The following is a 12,391-nucleotide window of genomic DNA, read 5'->3' as shown; positions in this document are numbered from 1 at the left end:
TGTTGTATTTCTAGTTTACATGCATGGTTTTTAGGGCACAATTGGAGCACACATTTCATGTGAATGTTAAATGATTTTAAGTTGCAGGTGAACATACATACCTCTCTCTATATATGAGCTGATCAAAGTTAAAACATTTTTATTTACATAGATCATCAAATTAACTTAAGCACAATTTGGATAGTCTGGCCAGTGAACTCATACTCCCTCTGCTGACTGGCTAATTTACTGGAAACACAATAGTATTAAGATGTCCTGACTTTTATATATTAAACATTATTTCCATGGTGGGAAAATTGCATAAACATTTAAACAAACTCACAATGCCTACTCAAGTTATTTACCTTTATCCCAGCTTGAACATCTACCCTCCCTGAAAGAAAAAATGTGTTTATTAATCAGCAGAGAGAACGTTCACAGGAAAATATGCTAGATTCTAGTACAATAACTGGAACATTAATTCTTTCATCCCTTTAAAGTTTCAAAATTAATTTTTATTAAGTGTAGAATGAAAATGTAAATGTTATTTACAAAACAGTGATCCCCCTCACTATTTACAGTGAAGTTAGAAAAAAAAACAATAAATACATGATGAAGACCTGAAGACTTAAACACAAATAAGCAGAATCATTTAGGAACACAGAATAAGAGTTCTGGAGAAAAAGCAAAGTGACAAAGCTGCAGTTCAACCCAAACCCACGGATTAAATGTTAGGGAAGAAAAGCATATTTTTTGTAGTACATACATCAACACTTCACCTCAGATTTGTTTCTTAGAGTTAAGAGGCACATCTGGGGCTATTTAGAACTCACACTTGAGACATCTGGAGTGACTGTATTTTTGACTATAGCTTCTCCAATATGGACTGTTAAGGAAGTTTTTTTTTTTTTAAATCTAAATAGAACTGACCTAACCTAAAGCAAACAGACTGCCTGTAAAGATATTTGTTCCAACAAGTATTTAGGATTTCACAAGACTTGCACCTAAATGTACTATCAGATCTTCATATCATTGTGCTTACAGGAGCAGATTAACACATTTAGTTCACTCATTTAAATGTTGTTCTTGCATCTTCAAGTCACAACACACTATGCTTATTAATGCCTACTAGCTGGTTTTGCTGATAGAGATGAGAATGTCTAGGATCTGATTCAAACCGACAGAATCATCATAACCGCAAGTAAGGACAGATCACTGCCGTTGGCCTGCAACAAATTGTCAGGGAGCATGCAGTTAAACCCATGATTTGTGTTCTTTTTTAAAACTCAGTAATTGGTTTAATGTTATCCCTTTCCACAGTAGGATAATTATAGTGCTGCATGTTACACTGAGCAAAACTAACAGGAAATTAGTAGTACCCTTCTTACTGTCCTTTAAACAATCATCATCAATTTGCAGTTACAACAGTGTATCTAGGAGTAACATTTCAGATGACTTAATGTCTTTTGAGAGAATCACTGTGGCAATGTAGATTTCATTCTACTCATTCTATTCTTCTTCATTGCAAGGCAGCTTACTTTTACTTTAAGACTATTTATTAGCTGTAACACTGATTTCCTGCACTACCTCTGCTGTTAGAGGTTTGCTCGACATTAAATGTTTTCTGGAATTTTTTTTTTGTAAAACAAATCGCTTCACATCTACTCTAATCTCGTTTAATCCCTTTGTTGTTCTAGCTACGCTGTTAAATAATTTCCTCCTCCAATAAGAGGTAATCTAGAAGCGCTTGTCTTCTACTGCCTCATGCACAAAATTACAACAGGAATGAAGCATGTAACTAATCATACAGAAAGTTTTGTACAAGTGAATGGAAATAGCCCACTTAAAGCCAAAAGGGTTCAGGAATGCCACTGCAGAGTGGTCCCCTCCTCACCCAGAGGGCTTGGAGGTAGGCCAGCCACCTGCTCAGGTTAACGCTCAGCCCGACCTTCACCCTTTGCCTTTTTCTGGAGTACAAAATCTCAGGCTACCTAGTACCTCTCTCATGCATGAGGGCATACTTAGCAAACTAAATTGGACCCAAACTACAAGAATTTCAGCAATGTCTGTAACATTTTACACATACCTGAACTCTTCCTAAAGCATCCTACCAACAAGAAGATTCAAATCTCAGATTTCTTGAGCCAATCCTGTTTCGTTGATATCAATGGGAACAAATTTTACCTGAAAAAACAGTGCTAACTGCCTCCAGGTTGAATTGCTGGATGCACTCCAGTATTGCATTAGAGCACTAACAGCAGTACACAGAGTACACGGAAGAATACTACGTATTAGAGTAGAATGTTTTTCTGGTGCAAAGATTTTTGCACCAAAGAGCATCTTTACAACAATTAGCTTTGAATTTACAGATGCTGCAGTGGGAGAAATGGAAGAGGACAACTTACAAAGTACACGTCTGTAATGTGTAATGATGCATGCGGTGATCGCAGTTGTAACACTGAATTAAAGGTAAATTCTGTGTAGTCAAATGCATGAATTTTCTTTAAGTAGTTTTTAGTTTCCTTTTAAACAATCCTCAGAACAAATTATTTAAATGCCTGAAAAAGCACTGAGAGTTTTTAACTGGGGGGAGGGGGGGAAAAATATATATAAAAAGCCCTCAAACCCACAAGTGCTACCAGTTTAGGCCCAAAGTCTCATCTACTTAAAAATTTCTGTAAGGAAAATTAAATGGCAGAAGAATACTGCTTTTATTTTTAAGTGGAATTCAGAAAAAAAGTGATCTTATTTATACCAGCTCTGCTTCACCCACACAGGTTCTTACTTCATAGCAACAGCTGTAAACAGGCCTCTATTCCCAGTACACACATTCTTGCAGGCAACAATTACTGCTGTGCATAACAAGGAACAGAGTCACTAGAGAACATCATCTGTGAAATTTAAGAAAATACAGATAATCTTCAAGCTTTAGATAGGCACTCTAGAAAGCACAGCATAAAAGAAAGCTGTTATAAAATACACAAAAGTATATTTTCTGAGATTAGAACATATATTCACTACAGAAAATGACTATCTGCACCTATAAAGACAAGCTCATGTCCAAAAGCAAGAAGGAAAGGGAAAAAGATAAAACATATTTTTTGGTGAAATATCAGCATTGCTAATTCTCTCTTGAAAGTGAAATTCAGAGACAAAGGTGCTCTATGTATTGCCGCACTTACATGTAGATGTACTTTTCAACTTTTGGATCTGTAGAACATTTTAAAGATTACAGTTGATGGTTTTGTTGTGCAACAGTTCGCAGATCAATACTTAATATAAAGAGTATGTTCTTTAAGCAAGTTAGACACTGAATGCCCAGTACTGTTGGTTGATGGCGTTAGGTACTTATTAAATTAGGAATACATTCCTAAAAAAGGAACCATGAATTCCCTCAAGTGCCTTTGAGCTATAAATTGTCATACAAGTCCACACACACAGTTAAGAGAATATGCATACTTTAAAATAATTCCTGAAGAAAATATGCTTTTGTTTCTACCGTAGCTGTAAGACATGACATTAGGAAAAAACGTCTGACAGTCCCAAGGCAGTCTGAACAGCCTTGTTTAGTTAAGCTTCACACATACAAAGCAATTCTTTAAAGTATCTGACACACTTACATCAAATAGTGGTTTGGGAGTTTATTCATTTATTTCAATTACAGTGCTTCAATAGGAGGCTACTCGTTATGCACAAGAGTGGAGCATTTCTTGTAATCCAGGCAGCTACAGCTACTATTCATCTCCCTATCAAACTGCACCAGTCTCAGTGAAATTTGTTGCCTGTTTGTTCATTTGAAAAGTTTTACCAGTTGCTCCTGTGGAATCAGAACTAGACTGGCAATCTTTAGTTCAGTTATATTTCAGTTAACTTTTATCAAAACATTTTTCCTCAGTGTGCACAGACCTGGAAACCCAAGCAACTTTCATTAGACTGACTTCTAGAAATTTATTTTCAAGACTAGTCAGTAATCAGAAGTTTCAGGAACTTCCAAAGGATGACACTTGTACCAGCTCGAGTATCAGGGAAAACAAATAGCAATGGTTTCCAGTACCAAAATTGACTAAATTGATATAGAACAGCAAGTCTCTATTCATTGTTTTTGTAATAATTTTCAACTGTTTCTGAATTAAAATACACTACAGTTACTGTGATATCATCTCTGTACATTCTTGCAAGGTCTTCAGGCAGTGTCAGCATTGCAGCAAGTTTCTCTTGGTCCACCTCCCCATACTCATTATTTCCAATTGCATGCCTTATTAAGTGAGTAGCTATGTTCTGGTCAAGTGAGCCAATGCCTCTGTTTTTCCTCCGAAGCAGCAAGTTGTGCATATAACCCAAATTAATTGGTTTCTCAAAAGCCAGCTGTGGTTTCCCCATGTTAAGCTCTGTAAGGTGTCCAGCAACAAGTTGTACAACCTTCTCATTACTTAGCATCTCCCATAGTCCATCTGAAGCAATAACTAGAAACTTATCCTTGCCCCTTAATTTGTGGTACGTGACTTCAGGCTCTGCAGTTAAATAAGGGGGTGTATGGTAGTTTGGAGGAACATACTGATAAATATTTAAAGCCTCAGCATCACAGCTATTCTCCAGAACACTGTGTTGTAATTCTTTACTCCACTTTAATTGGACATCTCCAAAAGCTCTGGAAGGCATGAGAATCCCCAGTAATCTGTCATTCACAAATAGAGTTTTCTCCTCAGATTTTGGATGTTCTCTCTTTAGTCTTCTAATTTCAGATTCATCAAAGGCATTGTGGTCTCGAGTTAAAGGGAGAGTAGACCATGTTCCATCTTCTTCACGTACCCCTAAAACTGCTCTGCAATCACCAGCATTTGCAACATGTAAGTGAACACCATCAATGTGAGCCACACAGGCTGTTGCGCCAGAGAAAGCTACTTGAAGAGCAATATTTCTCATCAGTTCGCTTTCCTGGGGAGCCTGAACTTCCAGTGATATGTCTGAGTCTAGCCTTTTGAATGCACATATCATGGCTTCTTCTAAACTAAATCCTGGCTCAGTGTCTAGGTCCAGTAAATGCTGCCAGTAAACCCGGAGGTTCTCAAAATATTGGGAAGTTATTTCTCGATACTCTACATCATTTGGATGCTTGTGCCACTGCAGAATAGGCAAAACTGGTTTCATGCACTCCACAGCAAGCTCGATCTCTTCCAAGGTTTGCCGAGACATGAGAGATACTGCTATATAATGAAGTAGTCTTTCACTTACTGCCTGAGCACATGCAGAACCTGCATGGCCATCAAAGACCCCAAACATCATCCCTTTGGTCTGCAAGCAAGTGGCTGCACTTCTGCGGTCTTCAATAGGGGTGTTGGATGCCAACTGGTTACTTTCAAATCTCAATACAGAATTGGCATTTTTACCATCCAAATCCAGTATTTTATGGGATAATTCACCTGCTCTGAGTACATCATTGATTTGTGTTGGAGACAACTGAAAAGAGAATTGTTCTTCTTCAGTGGAAGTATGTCTGAAAGCTTTTCTTAAGGGGAAAGTACTGTCTAAGCTCCAGCTTCCAGTAGGGAAGAGGCGTGTTCTGCAGAAAACAAGCTTCCATTTTATCTTGTTTCTATTTGGGATACACCTGGAATACAAACGTCCTTTTCCTTGTAAAGCAATGCTGTTTCTTGCTGAGCTTAAAATCCAGGATGATGCAGTTCTTGACATCATAGGTCAATCCACAAACAGGAGCGACTTCTTTCAGTAATGCAGAATGCCCTAATAGCCTGAAAGATAGAAACAGAAAAGTTGTAAAACTTAGATATTTCACAAGAAATTTTCCATATAGCAATGCAAATGCAAGTCTACAGCTCACAGAAATGTTTATAACTACTCAAAACTCTACTCAGTACTCAAAACTCTATTAAAAAAAAACCTGAAAGATGTGGCAGACAAGTTAACGATTTGTATAAATGGCAATGATCCTCACATCTACAGCAAGCCAGCCTTCCTTTCTAATTCTGTTCCAGCTTATAAGCTTGAGCCTTTTGTACCTTCAAGATCTTAACCAGCCTTCAGTCAGGTAGGATTTTTACATAACTGAAGTGAGATTCTACTGCTGGTTAATGTATTTATCACAGCATCGTGCCTTGATGAAGTGAAAGTTACAGCAGTCGCATCGACGACTTTTACAGCTTTACAGTTAGGAAGCTACTTTTACAGTTACTTTTACAGCTTTACAGCTTTTACAGTTTTATTTGAAGTACAATTAGAACAAAAAGGAGCTATGAAGAGCTTTGCTGCCGGGTAAGCAACAGTGCTGAGACCTAGAGCAGCTGACCTCTGAAGTTCTCCAGTTGCCGTGAGCAGACATGCCATCATATTGTTTCCTATTTTAATTAAGGCATTCAGGCTGGGGGAGGTAAAAACTGCTGAATAAAAGTACAACTAGATGCTTACTCCAGAATAGAATTTTGCCCCAAGGATTTAAAAAACAGCACTGCAAGCATATGCACACCTGATAGGTCTTACTAGCAACCCATCAGAACTATACAGCTTTTTATGAGGTCACCACTTTCAGATTGCCTATAGCACTGTCTCCTTTAAACCTCATGCCAAAGAGGCTACATATTACCGCAATACTGGCTTTTTAGCAGAGCACTTGATCAGAAATAACAAAAAGTCAGCTCAGCCAGTTGCATAAAAATTGTTCTAAAAAGTCAGCAGGAGCTAAAAACAAAACCAAACAAGTCTAAACAAAAGGCATCCTAATACAACCCAAGAACTTCACTGAAATCCCATTTGGAAAACAAAAGCAACGTGACACAAAGCACATACAACTGATATCTGAAGCATACCACCACCACCCACGCTTACCAAGAGAAAGGATGGGATAACCTATTCCACTGAGGAGCACCCCATTATCACTCTGTGAGGACAGACCAAGACACGGTGTAATTTTACTGCTGATGTCAGGAGAGCAGGTGGCAAAGCCAACATCAGTTCATTGCTTGATGCTCCCCCACAGCCTCCTGGGATGCTGGAATCTATCGACACCAGCAACACTGCACAGAGATCGTGCCCAAAATAAGCTAAGAGAAAGCTAGCCGATACTGCTAGAACCAACATCAGCTAAACCCAAAAAGCTCTGAATGCAAAACAAGCATTCTTATTTGTCAGCACTTCCCAGATCATTCCTCATCTTATTTTTATCTTCTTTCTCTTCCCTCCCTTCTTATCCAGGTGAGACTCAAGAATGTGTAAGTCACTGTTTCACTCAAAAAGTTGATAGAAATAATGCTTTGAAAAGCCTTGCACTGCTCACACCCTGGCTGACAGACACAGCAAGCTTTTTCTAACAGCAGAGCTACCTAATGCAACTTAAGCATGTATTTGCCAAAGTTCAGGTAGCACTGGTCAGCCCTAGAGCATGTTTCTGAATGACTGCTACATATTGCCCATACCTACAATTTTCACATCCTCAGGTGCCTACCCTGACGCAGTGTGCAGACGCAGCGTGCTGCCCAGGAAGGAAGCCCATCCACGCTCATTAGCTACTCCAGCACAATCCAAGGTAAAACAAAGTTGCAGTGCTAATAAAAGCAGGGTGCTAAAGACCTTATGTAAGAGCTGATTACATAAATCTTAATATTCCTTGCATGGGATAGCTACCACTTGAGCACCAAACGCAAGCAGCACTTCCTAATCAGGTGAATTAGCATTGTCATTAAAAAACAAACTGCCCCACAACACAGCCCACTTACGCCTGAGAAGTCAGAGTGCCCAGTGGGGGCTCCCGGAGGAGGAACTGCTGCTTTCCACGGGAACAGCAGATACCCGTTACAGGATGTTGTACACACACACACCCCGGCACCCCAAACACACACCTCTCTCCCCCACCACAGGCACACATCCTGACACCCCCTCACACACACATACACATCCCCCCCCCAAATACACCCCCCACGTACGTCCCCCTTACACTCCCCCAGCCCCCACACGTCCCCCAATACACCCCCCAGCCCCCCCACGCAAGTCCCCCCCATACACCTCCAACTGTCCCCCCACATCCCTCCCACCCCCACATCCCTCCCACCCCCACGCACGCCCCCCCCACACGCCCCCCACCCCTCCACCTTTCCTGCCCTGCCCCCACGGAGGCGGCCCAGCCCCGCAGCCGCCCGCACGGCCCCGGCCTCCCCCGACCGGCCCGCTCCGCCGCCGCGTGGGCACAGCGGCCAGCCGCGGCATACCCGCGCACCGCCCGGCCCGGCCCGGCCGCCCCGCCGGATCGTCCCCTCCCTTTCCTCTTCCCCCTGCCCCGCGGGAAGAGCTCACCGCTGGGCGCCCCCCCCGTCTGGGGACGGCTGCGCACGCCTCTCGCGGCCGCGCTAGCTCGCTCGCTCGCTGGCCCCGACCCCGCGCAGCGCCCCCCGGCCCTAGCGCACCTCCGCGCCACGCGCCACGCGGACCCCCGCCGCCTGCAGGTTCCGGGCTCGCCGGCACGGGGCGGGGCGCCAGGCTCTGATTGACAGCAGCGCCGCCCAACCAGCTGCTCCTACGCAGGGCCGCCCTCGGAGCCCCGCCCCCAGCAACGGTCGCGCCAGGGGCGGTGCGCGGTTCCTGTCAGCACAGGGCGGGCGGGCGGAGGCGCGGGGGCGGGCGCAGGGGCCGCGGCCGCCGCCCCCCTCACGGCCCTGCGCCCTGTTCTCCTGCGCTGCTGCCCCTGCTGGTGGTAGGTGCGCAGCAGGCCGGCTGAGGCTGAGGCTGAGGCTGAGGCTGAGGCTGAGGCTGAGGCTGAGGCTGAGGCTGAGGCTGAGGCTGAGGCTGAGGCTGAGGCTGAGGCTGAGGCTGAGGCTGAGGCTGAGGCGCTGGGGAAAGTCACTCTGGTGCCCTCACTGGGAGCGTTCCTCTTTTCTGGCTTTTTTCTTTTTTATACAATTCTACGCACCTCAAAGCTGGGGCTGTCAGCTGTTGAGGATCAAAATCACAAAGCCTTTTGAAAATGATGGGCCGTATAAGTTATGAAGGACAAAGATTAAAGGTTGCTGGCTCTGCGTTTTTTTAAGTTTTCAGGGCCTGTTTGTCTTAGCACTTCCATTGACTGGGCTTATACAGTGTAGTAAGACAAGGAATGGGCCCCAAGTACATGGTGGTTAACAAGTAGTTATTGCTTATTATGTATTGGCTACTAAGTAGTCATCACATTAATCTGTAATAATGATTTTGCAAAAGCAGAGGATCACAAGTCTGAAGAGGCTTTGTTACGATCAGTTCATATTTTATTCTACTGGCTTCTTATACTGAAGCATTGTTCGTTTAAATAATGTATTGCAGGTGCCCTAGAGGAGATAAATGCATTCCCAGGTGGTCCGGTAAATGGAAGGATGTGTGATCGTATTCGTGAGTCTGAACTTTCATTTGTTTCTCTTTCTTTGTTAACACAATGAAACATGATTTTATGTCCATGGGAAGACCAAACAAAGAAAATGGAAGGTCAGCTTAGGGAAAAAACTTCAGGATGCTGTTTTGGCACACGTGGAAACAAGTTATCTTAAATGTACACAATTCTTTTATTTGTGTGAGGAATTGGCTGAACTGAAAGAGGTCAGTAGGGCTACGGTAAGAGAGCCCTCAGAAAGAGGGCTACAGTAGCCCGCACCTGCATCTTCCTGCTCTGTTCCACTGTTCCTGTATGCTGACAGTGGTTCCTGGGTCCCCAAACAGTCTTCATTCTGACCTGCCAAATTTTTGCTTTTGCACCACTTACAACAGTGATAACACCTTGTGCTGCAGCCTGAAAACTAACTTGACGGCACTGAGTTTCCTGGGCTACAGGCATGTTAAAATGCTTCTCTTCGACTGAAAACTGCATGTTCGTGCAGTAATTTCATAAAGTCATATGCATAAGTTTATTTATTAAATGTGTACGTGAAAGTGAAACTATTAACAGTCCTACGGAGGAAGGTGAGATGTTGCTTTCATTTCATATAATCCAAGTATGTGGAGGAACACCATATGTAGGCTTTAAAGAAACTTAGATGTTTTCAGTGTTAATATTGGCAGGACAGAATGCTAAATTGAATTGAGATTCAGATTCTGCTTTGCAGTGTTTGCTTATGCTGATGTTGTGGACCAGAGTGATGTATAATTAGAGTAAAAAAGTGTAAATGTTACTCATTAAAATAATTTGAGGAAAGAAACAGTATTGCTCAGGTCTGCAATATTTTTGCCTTGAGGAACATGTAATTAGCAATGGCAAATTTCTTTGGCAACAGTGGCTTGGCTGCCATAGCACTCTATCTTGCTAATTTGCATTGAAAAAAATCATAACTTTACTTTCTTTAAATAAAGCTAGGCTTTGGTTTTGACTCTACTCTTTATAAGTGAGCTAAAGTTTGGTCTTGAGTGTCCTACACCAGGAAAGAGTTCTTGCCAACAGTTCAAAGCAAACAAATGTAATTCCAAGGGCATTGTATTAAAGTGCAATGATAGGTTAAAATGTAGCAAATGTTATATTTAGATTTTTCAAGGTATAATTTTATCTATTGACTTGTACAGCCTGCAACTCTGATATCCTTTGCGAATGCATTTTTTTGCTCATTCCTGTTTTGCTTGTTTAGACCATGATCCAGCTCCCATCAAAGTAAACTGCAGTTTCAACAGACTTCAGTAGGTTTCAGATAAAGTTAAATGATATTTGAGCCTGAAAGGTCAGTCTCAAAAGGCTATTGCATGAAACAGGTTGCTTTCAGGCTGCTGAAGCACACGACTGCTTCACTTGAGATGTAAAGTTATTACCTCAGGAGTTTCTAAGCAGACAAATCATGCCAGATATTTGAGAGAGGAGGACACTGCTTAAGTTAATTCTGCCAGCTTATATGTTTGTATGAATGGAGGAATGTGAGACTATGAAAGAAACTTAAGAATTGGTTTCATGTTTTGTTGAATTTAATTTAACGATTAGATGCTGTGGAGAGATGTAGTCCTAGTCTCTGCCACATCCACCACAGATTTAGCTGTCATGTGACCTCACGGCAATTCCAGCTGTCATCAGATTTGACAAACTAATAATTTGTTTGGTGGGATTGTGATCCAACTTCCTATATGGTAATGTGATCATTAGATCAAATGTTTCTTAAAAAGAAAGGGTATATGAAAGTAAACTTGGTACGGCTCTCAGTTTTTGGTCTTTAGTGTAAATTAGGAAACATGCCCAAAAGGTATCTTGGAAATGGCAGAGCAGCTGTTTCAACTTTTTCATATCCTATTATCGAAGGAGGCTAGTTCTGTAAGTAACTGGCTAGTGAAACTTCAAGCTTTCTCTCTTACTTTCCTTACCCTGATACTGCACTCCTTGAGGCTTCCTGTGTTCCCATTAAACATTCCTTTTGCCTCTATCCTTGTTTGACTGGGTAACTGGCTGGGACTAATTTCGTGTGATATATGTGCAGATTTCCATTTCCAGAAGCAGAAAACAGATGCCCATCAGTTACTGCTGCCTTTACAGGAGGTGTTTATGTGGATTACTCTCCACTAACCAGCTGATATTCATGAAATCTGTGGGACTTCTGGTGCTTTGTAAGCTTTGCTCATTATGGGGACACATGAAGAACAAAATCATCAAATATACTTGATTTTCTTAAGAAAAGAGGTTAAAATCAGAATAACATTTCTAGTGACTAACTAAGCTTGTTCACTATTCTGGTGAATAACTAAGCTGTTTTCCAGCAAGCCTACTAGTTAACAAACAAAATTTGAATGCAATGAAAACAGTTTACTTGATGTTTTGCTGAAGTGGGAAGAAGGCCTTAGTCTAGTGATGCACATTAGAAACTAGCCATAGATGCAAACACTTTGAAGCAAGTGGATGACTGTCGTGCAAAGGAAGGTAGGTCCTTGAATGAGTTCACTCTCTGACCCATAGCATAGAATACAAGGGGAATTAGAACCTGCTTCTGCACAAAAAGTGCAACAGTATAACTAACTATCCTTTGGAAAGGAATTTAGTACAACTTCAGTTCACAAAACGCTTGGATCCTTTCACACTCGGAGCCTAGGTGTTTTGCCCTGTGAGCAGTGACATACATTTCACTTGCTGCATGTGGCTTTTTGAATTTTCACAAGCACCCTAGATGCAAAGATGACTTCTCACAAGCAAAAGGACATAAATGAGACTGGGAAATATAAGTTTTCTCAAAGTCTGTTAAAGCAATTGCATTTTTCTGTTTTGGAACAGCAAATTCCAGCCTTTGATCTTTCTATATAATCTAAAACAAATAGTCAAATGCTAGAAAAGCAAACAAGCTGCAAGAAGTGTCAATGCACAGAGGTAAACACAATGAACAACTGTTGGCAAAATGTCATTGCAACTCTCTGACTTCATTTTACTTCTGCTGTTCAGCAGAGACTCAACAGTGTGTCTATATGTGAAGTTACAGTGGTTAAA

General features: G+C 41.7%; 1 protein-coding gene across 7 annotated transcripts; it reads right to left on the bottom strand.

The window, feature by feature from the left end:
• Window positions 1-472: 472 nt before the first annotated feature.
• Window positions 473-8,471, bottom strand: PDP2 (pyruvate dehydrogenase phosphatase catalytic subunit 2). 7 transcript variants are annotated; one of them, XM_068955936.1, is made up of 3 exons: window positions 8,391-8,439; window positions 7,707-7,753; window positions 473-5,729 (listed from the first exon to the last, which is right to left on the bottom strand). In XM_068955936.1, the coding sequence occupies exon 3, from the start codon at window positions 5,671-5,673 to the stop codon at window positions 4,069-4,071; it is 1,605 nt and encodes a 534-aa protein (XP_068812037.1). In that variant the 5' UTR covers window positions 5,674-5,729; window positions 7,707-7,753; window positions 8,391-8,439; the 3' UTR covers window positions 473-4,068. The 7 variants fall into 7 exon arrangements, with proteins under 7 accessions (XP_068812037.1, XP_068812038.1, XP_068812039.1 ...); XM_068955937.1 differs by having other exon boundaries at window positions 8,281-8,425; XM_068955938.1 differs by lacking the exon at window positions 8,391-8,439 and adding an exon at window positions 8,196-8,274.
• Between the last annotated feature and the right edge of the window lie 3,920 nt (window positions 8,472-12,391).

This window comes from Struthio camelus, chromosome 10 (assembly GCF_040807025.1).
Source record: "Struthio camelus isolate bStrCam1 chromosome 10, bStrCam1.hap1, whole genome shotgun sequence".
In the NCBI taxonomy this organism is placed as follows: Eukaryota; Metazoa; Chordata; class Aves; order Struthioniformes; family Struthionidae; genus Struthio; species Struthio camelus.
This window is presented reverse-complemented; position numbering and strand designations above follow the sequence as displayed.

What these genes read in the sequence shown, in the direction of transcription:
- PDP2 (XM_068955934.1), bottom strand. Translation starts at nt 5,673, where the DNA reads ATGATGTCAAGAACTGCATCATCCTGGATTTTAAGCTCAGCAAGAAAC.